Consider the following 20180-nt stretch of genomic DNA (forward strand, 5'->3'; position numbering starts at 1 on the left):
GAAAGAAATTTCTTAGATAGTCTCCATCATGTTCTTAAAGAATGTGAGACTCTGCTATGTTCCAAGCATATACCAAAGACCGTTCTAAATTACTTATTCAAAGTTATACAAAAGTCATAGAAACAGTTGGGAGTGTAAAAGGAGCCAAAGGTGCTATATGTATATCCCTTAAGTGAGAGCCTAAAGTAAGACAAACAATTGAACTAATCAACTATCTAATGGCTCTTTCACCCACTCTTGTTCCTCTCATTCTCATTCTCATACCAATGTTTCTCGGGTCGGTTTCGGCCTTTTCACCACTCAAAACCGATACATTGAAACCGGGGCAGCAGCTCAGAGACTGGGAGCAGTTGATCTCCTCGGGTGGCGTCTTCACTCTCGGTTTCTTTACACCAACAGAATCATCTACCTTCTTACTTGGTTCAGCTGGTGTTAGGTATATCGGTATCTGGTCTCAGTACGGTCCAATAAATCCAGTTTGGGTGGGTAACCCAACCGAATCAGTCTCTGATTCATCCGGCTCTCTATCCATTGATACTAACGGGAATCTCAAGATCACACGCGCAAACGCTTCTCCAATCATGCTGAACCAGCACATTTCCTTGGCTGGAAACGTCTCTGCCACTTTACTCGATTCCGGGAACTTCGTGATCCGAAATATCGGACCAGGAGGAGTCCCCGGTCGGGTTCTATGGCAAAGCTTTGACCATCCCACCAGTATGTTACTCCCCGGGATGAAGATAGGGTTTAACCTAAGAACCAAGAAAGAAGTCTCGGTTACTTCTTGGACAAGTAACCAAGTACCAGCCTCAGGAGCATTCAGACTAGGGCTAGACCCGTCAGGAGCCAACCAGCTACTCGTCTGGCGCCATGGTGAAATCTACTGGTCAAGCGGAGTTCTGACAAACAACGGAAGCTCTAAACTAACCTTAGAGCTATCCAGAGAGTACCTTGATTATGAATTCAAGTTTGGTTCAGACAAGTACATGAAGTACTTCAGTTACTCAATCAAGAAAACTAATGGTTCTGTCTATTCCAGCTGGTCACTGGACAATCTAGGCCAAATCACTGTGACCAACGTCCTCAGGAGCAACACAAGCAACAGGTGGATCTCTGAAAGCAGTCAACCTTGCACGACAGATTTAAAGAACAGTTCAGCGGTCTGCATCACGGAGAAGCCAACGGCTTGTAGGAAAGGGTCAGAGTATTTCGAACCGAGAAGAGGGTACATGACGGGTAGTGGTTACTATGGTGATAGTTTGAGCTTTGGGCTTAGTGACTGCCATGGAAGCTGCTGGAGAAACTGTTCTTGCATAGCGTTCCAATCCTTTTCTGATGGTCAATGTCAGTATTGGGGAAAAGGATCAAAGTTTTTCCCTTATGATAGCTTCACCTTCGAACAAAAAATTTACGTTCTTGATTCTGTGAAGTGATGTGTTGTTGTAAGAGTAAATAATATCAATAAAGGTGTTTAAATTATCAAGAAACTAAAGAATCAAGAACTTCGAAGACATGTAATAACTTCCTCTCTTTGCATATTGATTCAACCACAGCTCTCCAAGACTCAGGCTCTGGTTTAAACCCCATTCCCACAAACCCTGTCAGAACTCGAATCCCCATTTCTGCATTCCCGGACCCACAAAGCTTAACCACTAACTCGTTCCAAGTGGCATGGTGTGGCCAAACACCTTTCTTCGACATCAAACTCAAAAACTCCACCGCTTTCTCCAGCTCACCCTTCTTGCACAAGGCGTTCAGTATGATCCTATAACTACCTTTGTTCAAATGAACTCTTTCACATCCCCATTGACCTAACATCTCAAGAGCTTCTTCTGTTCTTCCTTCTCCGCACAACCCCCTGAGTATTACATTGTAAGTTAACGCATCAGCTCTGCATCCAAAAGCTTTCATCTCTCCAAGCAACTCCACAGCCTCATCAATCTGACCATTCCTACAAAAACAGTTCATCAAAGTAGTATACCCAACCGTGTCTAGCTTCAACCCGGTCTCCTTAACCTCATCAAAGACTTCTTTAGCTTCCTGAGCCCTTCCCTCTTTACAAAACCCATTCATCAAAGCAGAGTAGTTATACACATTAGGATTACATCCGTTCTTCTTCATGAACTCTATAATCATCTTACCTCTCTCAACCTCCCCTCCAAGACAAAACCCATTGATCATAACATTGAACGTCACAGGATCCGGAGAGATCCCTTCTTTAGAGATCATATCCTCAAACAATTCCATAGCTTCTTTAGACCTGGACTGCGCAAACAAACACTCCATCAACGTCGAGTAAGTGATCAAATTCGGATACGAAAGTCCAGATCTTTTCATCTCCTCCACAACCTTAAACGCAGAATCAACATCCCCACTCTTGCAGTGATGCTTCACTAAAATATTGAAAATGCAAGTGTTCGGCTGCAACCCAAGATTCTTTTTACCATACAATAACAGCTTCTTAGCTAAACCAACCTCCTTTGAGTCCACAAGGAGGTTGAGGCACGTGCTAACTGCGTTGAGAGAAGGCTTCACACGTGCGACCACTTGGATCAACCCAAACATCTCAATCACCTTATCGTGCAGCTCGAACCTGGAGAAGTGTCTCATTAAGTTGAGGAAGAGACCTTCCTGGAACCTGCAAGTCTCGTGCTTCATCTGTCGGAGAATCGCGTCGACGGCGTTAAGCTTCTTGTGCCTGAGGAGATTGTCCAGGAGGACGGTGTACGTGGCGCTGTTGTGGTTGAAGCCTTTTTGCTGGGAGGCTTTGTTGAAGAGGTCGAGGGCTCGCTGAGGGTCTCTCTCGCGTTTGATGAGGTTGATTGCGGATTCGTGGGAGATGAATTGGGGTTTAGGGTTTAGGTCCACTTGTGAGATTGAGGATTCGGGAGGTGGGTCTGGTTTCTTCTTGGAGGTTAGGGAAATTGGAGATATCCATGATCGGGGAGACGATGAAAGGTGGCGACTTTCGTTGATTATCGGAGTTGGGAGACGCATTGTATCACCTGTGATCAAGAGATTCGAATGTGTGAAGTTAGGTTAAGAGACGAGTGAGAGTGACGACTGACGACGACGATGATGGTAAACCGGTTCGGTTTAATAAATATTAGATCTCGGTACGGTTCGGGCTATAAACAACATTATTCGTTGTACGTTCGGTTTAAAATATGATGCTTCGGTGTCAAAGAATAAATAGATTCTGACCTGGAGGCAGGAGTTCTTTTTTAAGAAAAATTATTTGATGTTTATATATTTTTAGATAATATATAGTAGTAGATATAAAATTTAATAGTTTACTAGTTTTGACATGTTGTACATTGGATAATTAATAAATAATTTTATTTTAATTACTGTAATTTGCTATAAAAATTTAGTTAGAAATATTTTTTAAATTTAATACTGAATTAATTTAATTTATGTATTTTAATAATAATTATGAATTTGTTGTTAATTGAAATAATGCTATAATATTTTGTTATAATAAAATATCCAAAATTCAAAATATCATTGGTAGAATACATTTGTTTCAATAATATAGATAGTAAAATTTCTTCTTAACCTTAGTTCTACTACCACGACCTAGAATCTTGTATTTAGATTCTGATATGATCACATTTTAATATGTTCAATCTTAAAAATGAGAATGTTTAAAGATATAATCAAGAAGGAAGATATTTCAGGTCAAAACACTCGATCAAAATTTTATTTTATAAAATAGTAATAATTTTTATTTGCAAATATTTTGAAGATTAATTGCTAAACGATGGTTTATCTTAGAGAATGATAGAAAAGGTTAAAATAATATCAAATCTTTAAAATAAATAGAGTTATTTAGAAATATTCTAGTGTTTTGATTAGTTTGAATTGAATTTATATTATAAAAAAAACTTAAAGTTCTAAAAGAACTAAAAAAATAACTTAAAAATTATGATTTGAAAAAATAATTATTTATTTAAGAAGTCATATGATTACTTTATGCTGCGGATCTCTGTTCTCTTCTGAAAGAGAGCAACTTCGAATTGGTAAGAAAATTTCTCTCCATTAAATAAGTTGGGATCTCTCCATTTAATAAGTTAGGATGAAGTTGCTAAACGTACTGAAATTGTGGCAGATAGAAGTGATAATTAAATTTTCAATATTTAATTTTAAACATATTTAGCTTTGAAGGTCCTTAGAGTTCAATAAAGATAAAAGAAAACAAAACGTCATGCTAGATAGCTCACCTTGCTTTCTCGGAGAACTTCTCTTGGAGCTCTTGAATATCCATCTTGAGGGTTTCCACCTCTTCTTGCATCTTCTCATGCCTCTTGTGCATCTTCTGGTATGTTGCCTGCGCTTGCTCCAGTTTCTCGATAATCTTTGCTTTCACGTCCTCACATTTCTGATTGCACTTATCAACAAGTTTATTCATTTGGTGCTGCATCTCCAGGTCCCTTTGCGAGATGTAGAACGTCACACTTCTTAGCGCACACTTCATCACTAGGTTGAATCAGGAAAACATACAAGAAGAGAAGTGCAACATAATTACAAATGGAGTAACTAAGTTGATAGAATTTTGGAAAAAAAGGATACGGTCTCGGGGAGAAACACCGGTCATCGCCATCTGACAACAAAGGCATGCAGTCAAATGACGGGAATGTTACAAAATTGGAAAGCTGTGCTAAAACCACTTACATTCACCCAGTCATCATTTGGATTGATATCCACGGCTTTCATGGAACTGAGATTTGAAAACAAAACAAAAGATTAAACAGTCAAGCAAAGGAACAAAGAATGAAGAGGTCATGGACATTTTTTATACCTCTCGGTGAGAACTTGATCACAAACGGGGGACACACGCCATTGTCACTGAGAATTTTGACCGCATCTTCAGTACCTAGTCGTATGAGGTTAAGTATCAAGCTCACAGCACACAATAGGTATATTATCGATTCATCAAGAAAATGATGCTAAAGAAAGAAGGTAAAATGGCATACACAAAAGGTGGCCACATGTTGTGTAAACGGCTTGTTGCCCTTCCAAGTCCTTCCAGCAACAGTTGCACTTCATTGTTTGCTGAGTATCTCAACCTGCCAAAATGAACAACATGAATGACTTAGGTTTCTCAACATAACGATCCTTGATTCGAAACCAATGAATACAACAACTACGATCATAGCGAACGCTTTTCGTGCCAAGGCAACAACACTACCACAATTAGTCTCGGATTCAAAAATCGAGACGCATCGAGTTTCCACAGAACCAAAGAGAAACTAACTAGAGACTATGAAACGAAACAAAATCTGCAATCTATGGAGGAATAAGAATCTCACAGCAAAAATCTAGAAACGTTCCATTCGCAAATCCTAACCACAGCGAACATCTATCCATCTCTGATTATGCAAGATAACACTATCAATCACACACACATGTACTACTTAACAGCTCTCGGAGGATTCAAAACGACAAGGAACGAATAAATCGCAGCGAGTTTCCACAATTAACTAGTGGTGTCTTGAAAAATAATAATCGTTTAATTATTCCAAAATTAATCATAATTGTCAAAGAACTGTAATGAACAAGTTGTGTACATCATCCAACCTAAGAACACATATACCTAGGTTTCTTTGATATAAATAATTGAAAGGAAAATTTTACAAAATGAAATAATAGCAATTTATTTATATCTGGTTTGATCTAGTAAAATCTTTTCTTTTCAGATCATATCCTCAAACAATTCTATCAGTTATTTGGACCTCAAATGTGCAAATAAACTCCATTGTTGAGTGAGTGATCAAATTGGAATATTCCAGATTCTGATAGTTGAAGTTGTGACTTGCTAAGCCCTTTATATCTTATGTAATCAAAGATAATCAGTTGTAAATTAGGTTTTAAAAATTCTACTGGCAAGTAACGGAAAGCCGGTTTTTTTTTTTTTTTTTTTGAAACACACGGAAAGCCGGTTAGAATGAATAAATTTCAGAGAAACTACATTGGTTACTTTTTTTCAAAAAAAAATTGTGGCCCAGTGTAAAGTTTTCTGCCCAATCTTCACAATGTATGATAGAATCTTATGTGAAATTTTTTAACTGTTTGAGCACAAATGGACTCTCTCAGTATTTAAAATATAAACTGTACAAATGTCTACAAAGAGAGGAGACAAAGAAAGAACAAAGCTATATAACAATCTCAAGACAGAACTACAAACGTTCAGATCATATGCTCTTGTTACTGCAAGTTACAATGGTCAATGGTGACACATTTTCTCCGGTGTCTTGCTTTTGGTTGTGTCAGCACATGAAACATAAAGACTTTGATCTCGATGCTTCACCACGGTCTTCTAGACCTCTCAAGAACCATCTGACCGCGAGTTGCTCTGAAGCATGGGTCATGAAGGCAGCTAGAATTATGGCTACACCAACCATAAGACCCAACCTGCTCAATACGCAACAAACCAGCAACTAAGTTCAGAGTCAAGTCAAAATCTAGACGAGAATGTGTTACCAATAGTAGCAAGAAGCATTCTCAGCAAGTTGTTTAAGAAAACTAATACCTAAGAAATAAAGCGGTGATCCCTAAAATATAAGGCAAAGAAACTGCAGCAATAGCCAGAAACATCATCCCTAATCCATAGTACAATGTAGTAACGTCACAAGACACACTTCCTCGCTGATGACCTGTTGAGACCAAAAACAAAAATGGTGGAAAATCACTTCTCTTAATCCCCAACTTAGTAGAGAATGGTACAATGACATATTCTTTTTCTTCTCATTTCCATACCTTTTCGAGAATCATCCAAGGAGGATGAATCTGTATGAACTGACAGTTTCTTTCCATGTTGATGCACCAAAAGCAAGAAGCAACCAAACAAAAGAAAGAAGATTGTAAAAGTCCATTCATACACCAAGACCAAGCCAGTCCATGGCATGATTTGCCTCGGCACAATCACAAAGGAAGTTCCAACGGATATCAGAAGTGCAGTAAAACAGACTAGAACTGAAACCGCGCCTAAGTGTTGAGGAACCTTGGAGTGAGTGCTGCCATTGTGGAGCTGTTAGACAGAAACAATACAAGATGTTCAAATGAGATACAAACCACTTTTTTAAAGAAGTTTAAAAACAATGATTTGATGAAGAAACACACTTGATAGCTGGGATTCATGGTCGAAAATGTAGAAACACCGCGTGTTCCACTAGATCTGATTCTGTAATAAAGATATCTAATCTGATTGAATAATGAACCCTCATGAACCTGCAAGAAAAATAATGAATTTAAAATCAAGAAAGGATGAAAGAATGTAGCAAGAGGTGAAAGAAACAAAGAAGTGCTAACTTGAATAGATCTATAAACGCAGAACAAAAGCGCACAAAGAGGTAACAAGAACAGGAGTTTGACAACGAACTCATCCTTCTGGTTTTTGCCACCTCCAGTTCCAGGAAGAGTTTCCTCAAGCTTCACCCTAATGCTCTGAAATGGTGATATCAAACTAAATGCACAATAAGTAGAAAGATAACTCAAAACCAAAGAGAATAAGAAGAACACCTACATGCCAGGCATCAACAGGCTTCACAAGCCAAGCTGTCCACCAGTCCCAAGGCTTAAGAGGGCCTAGTGTGTAGTGAATAACATGAAGTTTACTCTCATCCACCATCCACTGCAGATATAATGACAAAATTTCAAAATCTTAAACAGCTAAAGAAATAGATGAACATACCTTAAACTGATTAAAACCAATCCTAAATTCCAAAATCACACTAAGCCACACAGTAACCAAATACACATCAAAGGCTAAGCACACAGTTATGTTTCCTAAACCGAGAAAGGGCAAAATTACCTTATTAGCAAGCATATAAAGACCAACATCAGCATTGTACAACGTCGAAAGCCTCTCCATATCAGGAGCAGGTCTGTTCTTCAACTCTTCAGGGGTCAAACTAGGATCGAAAACACGAGCATTTTGGAAATCAGGATAGTAAGAATTCAAGAACCCTTGGTCTCCTCCGGTATAAGAAGACAAAGTCTTCACCTTCCGCATCATATCATTAAAAAGAGCTTGGGAGGGCTCAACAACCATGACACCAGAGTTCAATCTCTCGGAGTGCTTCAAGTTCGCGCAGAACTTGGAGCACTTGAACAGATCATCAATGTTCTTTACCACAATAGTATCAGCATCAAGATACACAACTTGCAATTAAAAAAAAACAACTGTCAAAAAACAGAATCCACATTAAAAAAAAGCATCAAAGGCTTCTTCACCTTTGTTGTAATCAGTCATGTTAAAGATCTTGAGCTTTGTGTAGACACCCCAGAACCTTGTGGGGTGAACTTGGTTTGGATTTGCTAATAAACTGATCTTCTCTACTTTCCACCCATCAGCCTGTAGAGTTTAAAGTTCAGACCTTTTGATCAAATTCTAGAAAAAGACAAGAACTTTAAACCTTGAGAAGCTTCTTGGAGTAGTCTGAGACGCCGTCGGAGACCAAAGCGACCATATCTTTGTCGGATCCTGTGTCTCGAATCGATTTTCCCAGCACTCTGACTCCTAATAAGAACTCGTCTCCGTATAAAAGTGTGACATAAGCTTCCTTACTTGATTCAGATCCAAAGGAGCCCTTTAACAGCGCGATTGAGAACACGAGAAGCCAGAGACTCGCCTTGAGTCTCACCATAATAATCATTCGGATCTTACAATCGAGGAAATTTAAGGAAACTAAACGTTAATAGAGTTCTGAAAAACATCATTTTTGGTGTTGTCTCTGTGCTCTGTGTCTGAGAAGTGAGAATTCACTTATTTTTCCTTTCACCGCCGAGAAAGCTTTTATAAGCCTACGACCAATTATGTAACTGTAACAGGCTAACATCACATGACGAGATATTATTGGGAACATGACAACTTTTTAAAATATTTTCTGAACTGGATTAGTGGCAATATAAGTTAGAGACCAAACCAAATGGGTTTATTGCATAAACACAAGAGTTTGGAGAGGAAACAAAACACGAGACGTTTCTTTACACTGGTTAGTAAAATATAAATGGCATTAATTTCACAGTTAATCATAATCAGACACACCCACCACCATCGTTGAACAATCTATAAGGAGCGAAGAAGATTGTATTGTCTAGGAGTAAATTATAATTAGTTTGACTTTGACATTTCCATATCAGTTACAGTCTCTTAGTTGGAAGCTCTCTTTTTATTACTCTTTGGCTCCAGATGGTATCCTACCAAAAAACTTCGAGATAAGTGCAATGAAGTTCAAATAGTAACAAAAATTTGTTGATATATAGATATATGTAAAAATTTTGACTCTAAATGGTAATCGACCGCACCATAACAAAAATATCTACATATACTTATATATCTAAATATTTTTGTTACTAATTGAACCTCACCACAGTTTGTTATCATTTAGAGTTTTTGATACAGTTGACAGTTGACGGTGCTGCAGTGTAGAAAGGTTGGTTACCATTCAAAACTTTTGAGTACGAAGTCTAATGTCCAACCATTTAACCAGAAAAAAAAAGTCTCTGTCCGTGACAAAATCCAAAAGTCTTTTCACCTTGTTTGTTTTAGCCGGTTGTCACCTAAACTAGAGAATAAATAATTGGATAAAATCATCTTTTTCACTTACTGTTTATCTGTTTTTATGGAACACAGCTAACAAGTAAAGCTTCTCTTTCCCACTGCTATCTCTGTGGTCTTCGATTTTTTTTGTTTCACTGCTTGGGTCTTCTTGTCTGTAGGTTAGAGATATCAGATATCCCCCTCTCTACAAAGATCCAAAGCAGGGAGCTTTCTAGTCAATGCTGCTTGAGATCTGAGTCTGACCTTTTCCCTTCAATTTCTCTCTGAAATCCTCCAAAAATTTACCCATCAGGTTTGGTTCTCTCTCACCTCAGAACCATAGTTTCTTTCTAACTGTAAGTTCTCTCCAGAGTTTTCCTTTGGTCTGCTACTCTGCTAAGTCGTTTCTATCAGACAATGCGAAGCATTTTGTACTTTCTGTTAGTTTCTATTGTCGGTAGCTCTTTCTAGATCGAGCTGCTAGATTGTACTTTTCACCTGTAGTTTTCTTTCCAGCTAGCTAGAGTTTCGTCTGATAACTGAAATTTTGGCAGCTGGCAATTTTTGGGACTTAGACAATGCTTGTATGAATCTGATTTTTCTTTGTCTTTTTGCTTGTTCCTTTCAAGTTTGAACTCTAAAGGCTGTTATGGTTCCATTTTTGTATATAAGCTTTGAGTTTCTCCTGGTTTTGTATACTTTGATTCAGCTCTATACATCATTCTTCTCTTATTTTTGTTTTAATCAGCAACAAAAAGTTTTGTTTCTTGTAGTGTGTTGAGTTTTAGATTCTTCTTATCTTGTTTCAGGTAAGAAGATGGGAACTAGTTTAAACGACACATTATCTAAGAAGTACAGTGGTTTGGAACTCTGGGAGATCATAGCTATCGTTCTCTCCGCCATTTTCTTCCTAGTTTTAGCTATATCCCTATATCTTACTTTCAGAAAGAAAACATCTAAACCTTCTTCTAACCAAACCCCTATTAGCCACCAGACTCCTCCTAACGTCCCTGAAGAGATAAAAGAGATCAGAGTCGACGACGTTTCCTCAAGCAACGGCTACCCCACCATCAGCGAGAAGTTTTCTCACAAAGAACCTGAAAAAGAGACACTAGCAGTAGCAGCAGAGTCAGAGAACGGTGGTAACAGTAGCCGCTCAGGCTCCTTTAACCACTCGGAGAAGAAAGATGGCTCCAGCGTCTCTTCTGCTAATCCTTTAACAGCTCCATCACCTTTGTCTGGTCTTCCAGAGTTCTCTCACCTCGGATGGGGGCACTGGTTCACTCTCAGAGATCTCCAGACGGCTACAAACCACTTCTCGAGGGATGGTATCATCGGTGATGGCGGGTATGGAGTTGTTTACCGTGGTAGCCTTGTTAATGGAACTCCTGTCGCGGTTAAAAAGCTGCTCAACAATCTGTAAGTTGTTAAATTTTGATTTCTTGAATCTTTTTTATTTTTTTGTAATGGTGATGTTTTTTGTGTTTTTTCTAGAGGGCAAGCTGATAAAGACTTTAGAGTAGAGGTTGAGGCTATAGGTCACGTTCGACACAAGAACTTGGTACGTCTTCTTGGTTATTGCATGGAGGGGACGCAGAGGATGCTAGTGTATGAGTATGTTAATAATGGGAATCTGGAGCAGTGGCTACGTGGAGATAATCAGAATCATGAGTATTTAACTTGGGAGGCACGGTTGAAGATTCTTATAGGAACAGCCAAAGCGTAAGTCTTGTGTGACAGATTTATATATTTTGTTTGTTAATCCTACTCATACGAGGCTAATGATGCAGGCTTGCGTATCTTCACGAGGCGATAGAGCCAAAGGTGGTGCATAGAGACATAAAGTCTAGCAACATTCTGATTGATGACAAGTTTAATTCTAAAATATCTGACTTTGGACTTGCTAAGCTGCTTGGCGGTGATAAAAGTTTCATAACTACTAGAGTAATGGGTACCTTTGGGTAAGTTCTAGCCTCCCTTTATATATCTATAATTTTTTTAATTTGAAGACTTAAATGGTTTTTGTTAACAGTTATGTAGCTCCAGAGTATGCGAACTCCGGTCTTTTGAATGAGAAGAGTGATGTCTACAGCTACGGAGTTGTACTCTTGGAAGCTATAACTGGTAGATATCCTGTAGACTACGCTCGGCCTCCCCCTGAGGTAAAGTAAAGAAACATTTAAACACATTTAAAACTTTGCGGCCTCATAAGAGTTGTCTTCTCATTTTGTAGGTACATTTGGTGGAATGGATGAAGATGATGGTTCAACAAAGACGTTCAGAAGAAGTGATTGACCCTAACCTCAATACAAAACCATCTACAAGTGTCTTAAAAAGAACACTCTTGACTGCTTTGAGATGTGTTGATCCGTTGTACGAGAAACGACCTAGGATGAGCCAAGTTGCACGTATGCTGGAATCTGAAGAATACCCAATTCCTAGAGAGGTACCAACTTTGGAAACTTCCTCTTATTTTTTTTAATTATCCTGAAGGATCATCCTTTGTGGAGTTTGGTTGCTGAAGGCTCTACCAATTTTTGAGAATTTGCAGGATAGAAGAAGAGGAAGGAGTGAGAAGGGGACAGCAAGAGATTCAGATCCTCCTAGGAACAGTACAGACACTGACAGGACTCAAGAGTGAATACCATGACAAAAAGCCTGAAGCTGGATAGTCCTGTTTCTTCCCTAGATCTTCTCTGTTATGTGATATTTCTTCTGCTCCAGGAGAGTGTGTCTGTGACTCTGTGTGTTCATTGTCTGGTTTCACATAATACATCATTTGCTTGTGTACAGTGTTTTGTTTGTTGTATTTATAGTTTGCTTCTCTACGTTTTGCAATGTAGGTTGCTTTTGAACCAATAAAACGGTAGGCTATGTTATTTAAGTCTTTGATAAAAACGAAGTGTAGTTTTCTGTTTGCTTTTGGAAAATTTTAGTCTCAAGTATTATGACATGCGGGTTCGGGTAGTTTGATTTTTGAGTAGTTCGGTTCAACGAATTGAACTGTAAAAATATTCGATTCAGTTTTCGGGTAGTTTGGTTTTTTAAAATTTTACCAAAAATTAACCGAAGCTTTTGGTTTCGATTGTATTTCAGTTAAAAATTTTGGAAAAAGTTGGTCAATTTGGGTTAGTTCGGTTAATTCGCTTCAAAATTTTGGTAAATTCGATATTTTTGGATAATTTCAATTAGTTCGGTTAGAAATTTTAATAATTTGGTTAGTCTGATTCGAAATTTAGTTATCAAATTCTTTTAAAAAAAAATAAAAAAGCCCCGAACTAACTGATTACCGAACTAAACCACTGATTACCGAACTAAACCAAAAACCCGAAGTTTTTTATAAATCAATTAAATCGAATCAAATTAACCAAAATTTCGGTTCGGTTAAAAGTCCTAGCTATGATGTATCAACTTTCAATTATCTTAATTTTCATCAAATTATATTTCTTTATATCATGGTATATACACGTAATATACAGTATAGTCCGAATTAAATTGTATTATTAAAATGATGCAGACAAATTAGAAAAATATACAGTTGACTCAGATCTGAAATAACAGGAAGACCTATATAAACCAAAAAATCAAATTCGCCGACGGTTACTCGATCCAGCACCCAACACGTTCTTTCTACTCATCGACCTCAAAATGACGAAAACGCCCCTGACCGTCGTCCTCCTCCTCTTCCTCCTCATCTCCGCCGTAGTCCCACCTTCCACGGCCGAGATCAAATCCCTCGTGATCTCCTCCGACGCCCGCCCCATGATCCTCTTCGAGAAATTCGGATTCACACACACCGGCCACGTCACCGTCTCAGTCTCCTCCGTCTCCGTCGTCTCCACCTCCCCAGATCCGAACCCCGATCCATCCCGCCTCGGCTTCTTCCTCCTCTCCGAAGAGTCCCTCCTCCAGGTCCTCCTCGAGATCCAGCAGAACGCTAGGTTCTGCGTTCTCGATTCGCACTACGTCACGCATCTATTCACCTTCAGAGATCTATCGCCTCCGCCGAACTCGCGGTTCAACCACTCGTACCCGGTGACTTCCCCCAACGAGTACTCTCTCTTCTTCGCGAATTGCGCTCCCGAGACGAAAGTCTCCATGGCGGTTAGAACCGAGATGTATAACAAAGATCCCAACGGATCTAAGGACTACTTACCCGCCGGATCCACACAGCTGCCGTCTCTCTACTCCTTCTTCTTCCTCTGCTACGCAACCTTTCTCGGATACTGGGGATACACTTGCTATACCAACAAGCGAGTCGTTCATCGGATCCATCTTCTCATGGCAGGTCTGCTTCTAATCAAATCGTTGAATCTGATCTGCGCAGCTGAGGATAAGCATTACGTGAAGATCACGGGGACGCCTCACGGATGGGACATCCTCTTCTACATCTTCCAATTCATTCGTGTCGTGTTGCTTTTCACCGTGATCATCTTGATCGGAACGGGATGGTCTTTCTTGAAGCCGTTTTTGCAGGAGAAGGAGAAGAACGTGTTGATGATTGTGATCCCTCTTCAGGTCCTAGCCAACATTGCTTCGATTGTGATCGGCGAGACGGGGCCTTTCATTAAAGATTGGGTGACGTGGAACCAAGTGTTCTTGCTTGTTGATATAATCTGTTGCTGTGCGATTATTTTCCCTATCGTATGGTCGATTCGGGCCTTGAGGGAGACATCGAAAACCGATGGGAAAGCGGCGAGGAACTTGTCGAAGCTGACGTTGTTTAGACAGTTTTATATTGTTGTTATTGGGTATTTGTACTTCACGAGGATCGTTGTGTTTGCGCTTAAGACGATTGCGGCGTATAAGTACCAGTGGGTGAGTTTTGCGGCGGAGGAGATTGTGAGTTTGGTGTTCTATGTGATTATGTTTTATATGTTTAGGCCTGAGGAGAAGAATGAGTACTTTGCTGTTGATGATGATGAAGAAGAAGCTGCTGCTATTGCGCTTAGAGACGATGAGTTTGAGCTTTGAGATAAAAAGGGGAAAAGTCTGAGGCTCTGGAAGACTGGAAGACACAGAGTATGTTTTATGTTAATGTCGGCTAATATTGCAACTACCTTTTGTTCCCTTGTGTTAAATTTTGTTCTTCTTTATATTGAAAACTCCATTGTTACAAACGTTCAACAGTTTTTATAGTTTTAATCTTTGCGAATTCATGAAACAATTACATGTGTTTATAGTTTGTATTGAATCCCAAAACGCTCAAAAACGCTCAATTACAAGCCGATCCGAACTAGCTACTGGACAAAGGAAACCATGACCATGGTTACTGCACCAAAGGGTTTAATTAGGACTACTTGTTCTCCTTGAGCTATTTCTTAGAAGAAGTGGGGGAGGGCTCTTGTTTAAGGCATGCCTAGCTTCTAAATTTTATTTGAGAAAATCGTCCTGTGTATATACTGCAACATCTACCCAGAGGGCTTCTATGTAATGCTGAAAGGATACCTTCCAGTTATTATGCTTTAGCAGATGTGCAGAGACATAAACGACGCCGTTTCAACCACGGAAATAAATGTAAAATAAAGAAATTGGCACCAAATATGATAAATTAATCTATTTATGTATTGGAGAGAGTATAAATGACCGGTTCGATCGGTTTAATAATTCGGCGAGGAGGATTTTGGTTTATTTAAGACGGCCGTGAAAGTAACTGTGACGGAGGGTATTTTGCCGTCGGGAATAATCAATGGGAGGAGGAGGCATGGAGGAACTGACGGAAGATGAGAAGAGAGCTCTAAGAGGAAGCAAATTCGCTCCGCTTACTTCTCTTCCCTCCTCTTCTCGCTCTCAGCTGCCCAGGTTCCTTTTTTACTCCTTAGGGCTTTTCTCCTTCTTCTCGATTATGAAATTCCTCACTTTCCTACAGATTGGCTCATCCAGGTGGACCCTTGAAGACGAACAAGGCGGCGGCTTTAGCCAAGTTTCTAGAACGGAAGCTTCAGGATCCCAATGGGTTGTCTTCCATTGATCCTGATCTTATCGAATTAGCCGTCAAAAACGCCAAAGACACCGTTATTTCGAGTGAGTATTACAAAAAATAAAAGATTGTTTGATAATTATATAGCTGAAAGTATTAATTTTGGAATTGGAAACGAAAAGGGATTAGTTTGTTAGATAGGCTTATAGCATTGGAATATGGCAGTGGCATGTCCTGTGATGATAACGCCGCTTCTTGTTATTGTAGTTGATTATTGTTACGGTTGACAGCTCAGCATTAGTAAAGAGCTGAGGTGATACTCATCATCTGTTGAGGTGTTGTTGTTAGATATAGTGCAAGACTATAGTAACAACTAGCATACCAGTCCTGCAATGAAATTTACCTTTGCCAGATCAGTAACAGGCCTTATCTGTTAGTTGAGAGCTTAAGGTTTAAAGGGGAGCTAGAGAAATGAGTTAGCTCACTCTAAATTAGGCTAGGATGTTGGTTAAGGGTTTAGGAGAGTTTATGGGTTCTCTAGACTTCAACTCAGGGTTCGATCCTTTGGTACTTAGATCTAGTTTGTTCTCTATTCATCTTCTGTAATTGATTCAAAAGCGTGAATAAAAGGACTGTTTCTCATCAGATATCCTAGATTTTCCAGTATTTTTGCTGGCATTAGGGTTGAGGGATAGGGACAAATTCTTCTAGTTAAGATAATCTGTATGCAAGCCCAACTCTCACCTTCAAGGGGGGAGGAGAACTATGAAAAGTGGAATAATTTAGTAGAAACTGTGGATAGCATCAAACATGAGGCCTTATAATTCACTACGTCCTTGCAAATAAAGATTGTGCATTGCATTAATGCATTGCATGGTTTTCCTTGGGGTTAAAGTAGCTTTGAAAGAATTTAGAAAGCATACTTAGCATTCATTAGACAAAAATGCACAATGACTGTTTGCCTGAAACTAGTTTCACACTATTAAGTCCATTGTAACTGTGGACTAAGGTTAGCTCATTTCAAAGTTTAGCATAAAGCTATTCCTAGATTGTCAGTGAAAACAACATAACACACCAACATGGAGAGGTTTGCTTTTATCCAAGCCCCCAATATGAAACAAAGAAAATGCATCAGTTATGTTATTGGCGAACTTATTATATATATGGCAGAATGAGTTTTCTTAAAGCTCTGGTAGTTGTAAGTATTGAATGTGAAGGCATAGTCTTTATGATACTCTAATGGTCTCAGGTGGAGCTTCGAGTTCAGGAAGAAGAATCCAACACGTTGCCAAATTTGAAGACGTCGAGGTAGGTATCTGATTCTCTCTACTATCTTTCTTTCTGTTTGGATATGGAATAAATTTGATAATATGTGCTACTGACCAGTTCTTACACCCTCTTCTGTCATGTGTAGATATCTTCTGATGACGATGATAAGATAGAGAACACTAAGTTTACCAAAAAGAAAAAGAAGAAAAACGCAAAGAAGAAAAAAGAAGAGAAAAAGAAGAAAAAAAACAAAAAGCATAAGGTTTATCTCCCTCACATCTTTTTTCCTTATTTCATCTTTCTACTTGCTTTTTTATTTTTCCAACACGGTTTTATAAAGTCTATTTACGTTACTTTGTGGATTCCTTCACTGATATCTGCGTGTGGTAATCTTTTTTGAAAGCAACAGATCATAGTCGATGATGATGCCAATTTGAAGAGACCCAATAAGAAGTTGAAGCTTTAGTGTCCCTTTTTTACGTATACATTGGTGGTCGCATATTTGATAAAGATGGACATGGACTAGGGTCATGAGCTTTCTTATTTTATCTGTCTTTATTAGTTAAATATTAGACTGGAGTTGTTTGTGGCTTTGGAATGAATAGCTTCCATGAATCTGGAACATGTTTTTTTTATTGTTGGAAATTTTGATTGTGTTTTAGCCTTTTTGATCGTAGTTAAAAGACCAGTTCCAATGAGTAATGATCTGCATAAAGCTCATTGCAGGCTAGTTTACAAAACATAGATCATGGGTTTAATTGTGTTTTGTACTACTTCCAAAGGACACAAGAGGAGACACAATAATAATAAAATGACCTCGCCGACATTTGGTAGATGAGGAGGATACGGATGTTATGGTCCAAAAGATCTTTTGGAGAATAACAACAATCTCCAAAAGCTGCTGGCATGTGGCCAATACCTCAAGTCAAAACCTTCGAGTTCCATTTTCTTAATTATTCCATTGAAAGAGCTGTTTTTATACTTCTCACCTCCTTCATAAAACCATGCTTATAATTTTATCTCAAAATAAATAACTTCTTATACACCCATTAAAAAAATTACTAACTTTTTTTTGTTTTATCTCGTTTTGCATAAAACACCAATAACTATATCTAATTTAACTAATTAGAAATCATACTGCATAATATAAATGGTCTCAAACATAACATTGAATTTTTGCGTAAAATTTAGGGGTGTTCAATCCGGATATCGGTTCGGTTTCGGTTCGGTTTTTTTCGGTTTTCGGTATTTCGGTTAGTAAAATATAACTACCATTCTAAATCCATATTTACTTCGGTTCGGTTCGGTTTATATACCGTCGGTTTTCGGTTTATTCGGTTTTATACCAAAAAACATAATTATTTTGTTTGAGATCATATTATATGAATTTTAGAGTCATATTGTCAATACAATCATTTATTAAAAATATATTATATGTTCAAATAAATGAACAAAAAAGTAAAAATGCCTCTACCATCAAATAAAATAATCAAATCTATAACTAAAATCAAAGCTTGAAATTTTGAAAATAAAAATATGAAACAAAATAGAAACACGAAAGAAAAGTTTTTCCACTCTTCCATATTTAGTGTTCATTAAAGTTATACTTTTTCAATTGAAAATTTTCTATTAATTATTATCCATCAAATTTATAATCTTCATATTAATTTAGTGAAACTAAAATAAATCAAAAAGATCAAAAAAAGACTTAGAAAATAGAGAAAAAGACCAAAATAGCACTAAATCAAGTTTTTGTTCCCAAGTTGAGAAGTGAGGTTTTGGAGATAAGATTTCAAATTTTGAAAAATAAAAAAATTTAAATTTTTCAAAAGATAAAATGCTATTTTGGTCATTTTAGTTTTTGAGTGCTATTTTTGTGATAAACTTAGAAAGGTACTATTTTGGAGATTTGCCCTAGAAAATAAGATGTATAAATTGCGATGTATTGTTATTTAGTTATAGTTCAAACGTTTTACAAATTACGGTTTTTTATTACTATAAAATTATGGTAATAGTTATTAACACAAATTTAACTTATATAACAAATAGATTTTCATGTATTGTTATAAAATAGATACATATTTACATGTTTCTACTTTTAATCGGTTTTGTTCGGTTTATTCGGTTTAATCGGTTATATATCAAACCATATCCAAATCCTACGGTTTTTATAAAATTATATTCATTCGGTTTATATGGTATATACCAAAACCAAACCATATTGTCTATTTCGGTTCGGTTCGGTTCGGTACGGTTCGGTTTTACCATATTGAACAGCCCTAGTAAAATTAAAAAAAAATTCACTTAATATTAAATAAAAACAAAAATTTCTAAAACATTACTTAAATTCAAACGGAAAGAGTAAGTTATAATAAATGCCTCATCTGGCGACAAAACAAATTAAACAACAAAAATGTCTTCATCTTGATCTTCGTCTACATCAAGATCCGAACATAAAACACACAATCCTCTCACATGTCCTTGTTACGCGGCCTCAATTATTTTCAAGGCAACCAAAACAAAAAGAACAACAATAATAATACGTGATGAATGATAATATTCAAATGCCCCATATTCATGCATGCATTCAACTTGTTCAATTTGTCGCTTAATCTTGTATAATAAAGTCGGATACATATAGTTGTGTTAAAACTACCCATGTCTCTTTGAGAAAGAGATCCAATGTTTTTGCATCTCTTTGTCTCAGCACAAAATCTTATGCTATGATGAGTGATGACCTTTTGTCCTTTGTAATCAATCACCCAATTCCAAAGCATTAAAGTTTACGGTTTCCATAGAAATATCAGAAGTGGAAATACTATATGCTCTCTAGTGTGAAGTGACTTTTTAAACGATTGGTGTTGAGTGCGATTCACACTCTTTGCGTGAGCGTGCAAGAATATACTTTCCGTAATACTATACGTTAAGACCATCAAACTCTATACGTTTCTTTTAACATTTGCTAAGTGGTAATGATCTTTTAGTCGGTTGTCTAGTCTTTTATTTTCTTATATTATTTTTTCATAGTTTTTGCATGCAGGTAGAGATTGTTATTTAGTAGTAGTGTAAATATTTATTCATGTCATTTGCAAAAAAAAAAAATATATTCATGTCTTTTTACCAAAGCAAGTTAATCTACTGATGGAACGGTGAGGTGCTTAGTTCAAGCCCTTGGGAAAGGAAGATTCACGTCCAGTAAAGATATTAACAAGAGCTGGTTTTTACTATATAGATTTGGAATTTCTTAATTAACAAAATAATAATTCTTGTTTAAAACGTTCACCGCAAGATTAATAGTATTATCATTAGATATCTAATTGAAGTTTTTGTTTAATATACTTATAAGCAGACTCGACAAAAGCTAGTCAAAGTTCTTAGGCGTAGATAATATTTTATATATCGGACCTATGAATATAGGGTCGTTACGTCGGAGTCGCGGCACAAAAT

At 37.6% G+C, this 20180-nt stretch overlaps 6 protein-coding genes across 10 annotated transcripts; 4 read left to right on the top strand and 2 right to left on the bottom strand.

Moving 5' to 3' along the window:
* Positions 1 to 218: 218 nt before the first annotated feature.
* Positions 219 to 1487, top strand: LOC106431479 (G-type lectin S-receptor-like serine/threonine-protein kinase At1g67520). The gene has a single exon (XM_013872286.3). It carries the CDS (start codon positions 219 to 221, stop codon positions 1431 to 1433), a length of 1215 nt encoding a protein of 404 aa, XP_013727740.2. The 3' UTR covers positions 1434 to 1487.
* Positions 1434 to 3217, bottom strand: LOC106431478 (pentatricopeptide repeat-containing protein At5g18475). The gene has a single exon (XM_013872285.3). It carries the CDS (start codon positions 2995 to 2997, stop codon positions 1480 to 1482), a length of 1518 nt encoding a protein of 505 aa, XP_013727739.2. The 5' UTR covers positions 2998 to 3217; the 3' UTR covers positions 1434 to 1479.
* Positions 3218 to 6040: 2823 nt separating this feature from the next.
* On the bottom strand, positions 6041 to 8810 carry LOC111204552 (inositol phosphorylceramide glucuronosyltransferase 1). 2 transcript variants are annotated; one of them, XM_022699595.2, is made up of 9 exons: positions 8418 to 8806; positions 8236 to 8356; positions 7814 to 8163; positions 7526 to 7633; positions 7312 to 7446; positions 7123 to 7230; positions 6760 to 7030; positions 6533 to 6656; positions 6041 to 6414 (listed from the first exon to the last, which is right to left on the bottom strand). In XM_022699595.2, the coding sequence occupies exons 1-9, from the start codon at positions 8655 to 8657 to the stop codon at positions 6270 to 6272; spliced, it is 1602 nt and encodes a 533-aa protein (XP_022555316.2). In that variant the 5' UTR covers positions 8658 to 8806; the 3' UTR covers positions 6041 to 6269. The 2 variants fall into 2 exon arrangements, with proteins under 2 accessions (XP_022555316.2, XP_048605358.1); XM_048749401.1 differs by having other exon boundaries at positions 7123 to 7446; positions 8418 to 8810.
* Positions 8811 to 9536: 726 nt separating this feature from the next.
* LOC106431465 (probable receptor-like protein kinase At5g18500) lies at positions 9537 to 12465 on the top strand. Of its 3 annotated transcripts, XM_048749413.1 has the most exons (8): positions 9537 to 9644; positions 9724 to 9857; positions 10354 to 10963; positions 11039 to 11266; positions 11335 to 11505; positions 11577 to 11706; positions 11778 to 11990; positions 12096 to 12465. In XM_048749413.1, the coding sequence occupies exons 3-8, from the start codon at positions 10362 to 10364 to the stop codon at positions 12183 to 12185; spliced, it is 1434 nt and encodes a 477-aa protein (XP_048605370.1). In that variant the 5' UTR covers positions 9537 to 9644; positions 9724 to 9857; positions 10354 to 10361; the 3' UTR covers positions 12186 to 12465. The 3 variants fall into 3 exon arrangements, with proteins under 3 accessions (XP_048605370.1, XP_013727728.2, XP_048605374.1); XM_013872274.3 differs by having other exon boundaries at positions 9629 to 9857; XM_048749417.1 differs by lacking the exon at positions 9537 to 9644 and having other exon boundaries at positions 9651 to 9900.
* Positions 12466 to 13073: 608 nt separating this feature from the next.
* Positions 13074 to 14711, top strand: LOC106431466 (protein CANDIDATE G-PROTEIN COUPLED RECEPTOR 7). Its single transcript, XM_013872275.3, has one exon. The coding sequence runs from the start codon at positions 13193 to 13195 to the stop codon at positions 14516 to 14518; it is 1326 nt and encodes a 441-aa protein (XP_013727729.2). The 5' UTR covers positions 13074 to 13192; the 3' UTR covers positions 14519 to 14711.
* A 380-nt stretch (positions 14712 to 15091) lies between these two features.
* On the top strand, positions 15092 to 17399 carry LOC111204557. 2 transcript variants are annotated; one of them, XM_022699610.2, is made up of 5 exons: positions 15092 to 15346; positions 15414 to 15568; positions 16714 to 16772; positions 16879 to 16995; positions 17137 to 17399. In XM_022699610.2, exons 1-5 carry the CDS (start codon positions 15234 to 15236, stop codon positions 17197 to 17199), a joined length of 507 nt encoding a protein of 168 aa, XP_022555331.1. In that variant the 5' UTR covers positions 15092 to 15233; the 3' UTR covers positions 17200 to 17399. The 2 variants fall into 2 exon arrangements, with proteins under 2 accessions (XP_022555331.1, XP_022555334.1); XM_022699613.2 differs by having other exon boundaries at positions 17143 to 17399.
* Positions 17400 to 20180: the final 2781 nt, after the last annotated feature.

The sequence above is a fragment of the Brassica napus genome, chromosome A2 (assembly GCF_020379485.1).
Source record: "Brassica napus cultivar Da-Ae chromosome A2, Da-Ae, whole genome shotgun sequence".
In the NCBI taxonomy this organism is placed as follows: Eukaryota; Viridiplantae; Streptophyta; class Magnoliopsida; order Brassicales; family Brassicaceae; genus Brassica; species Brassica napus.

Coding starts and splice junctions, on each gene's coding strand:
- LOC111204552 (XM_048749401.1), bottom strand. CDS start 8,657: ATGATTATTATGGTGAGACTCAAGGCGAGTCTCTGGCTTCTCGTGTTC. Junction 7,634..7,813: donor TTTATATGCTTGCTAATAAG/GTAATTTTGCCC, acceptor TTATATCTGCAG/TGGATGGTGGATGAGAGTAA. Junction 7,447..7,525: donor AGCCTGTTGATGCCTGGCAT/GTAGGTGTTCTT, acceptor TCACCATTTCAG/AGCATTAGGGTGAAGCTTGA.
- LOC106431465 (XM_048749413.1), top strand. CDS start 10,362: ATGGGAACTAGTTTAAACGACACATTATCTAAGAAGTACAGTGGTTTG. Junction 11,267..11,334: donor CTTATAGGAACAGCCAAAGC/GTAAGTCTTGTG, acceptor CTAATGATGCAG/GCTTGCGTATCTTCACGAGG. Junction 11,991..12,095: donor AATACCCAATTCCTAGAGAG/GTACCAACTTTG, acceptor GAGAATTTGCAG/GATAGAAGAAGAGGAAGGAG.
- LOC106431466 (XM_013872275.3), top strand. CDS start 13,193: ATGACGAAAACGCCCCTGACCGTCGTCCTCCTCCTCTTCCTCCTCATC.
- LOC111204557 (XM_022699610.2), top strand. CDS start 15,234: ATGGGAGGAGGAGGCATGGAGGAACTGACGGAAGATGAGAAGAGAGCT. Junction 16,773..16,878: donor CCAAATTTGAAGACGTCGAG/GTAGGTATCTGA, acceptor TGTCATGTGTAG/ATATCTTCTGATGACGATGA. Junction 16,996..17,136: donor AAAAAAACAAAAAGCATAAG/GTTTATCTCCCT, acceptor CTTTTTTGAAAG/CAACAGATCATAGTCGATGA.
- LOC106431478 (XM_013872285.3), bottom strand. CDS start 2,997: ATGCGTCTCCCAACTCCGATAATCAACGAAAGTCGCCACCTTTCATCG.
- LOC106431479 (XM_013872286.3), top strand. CDS start 219: ATGGCTCTTTCACCCACTCTTGTTCCTCTCATTCTCATTCTCATACCA.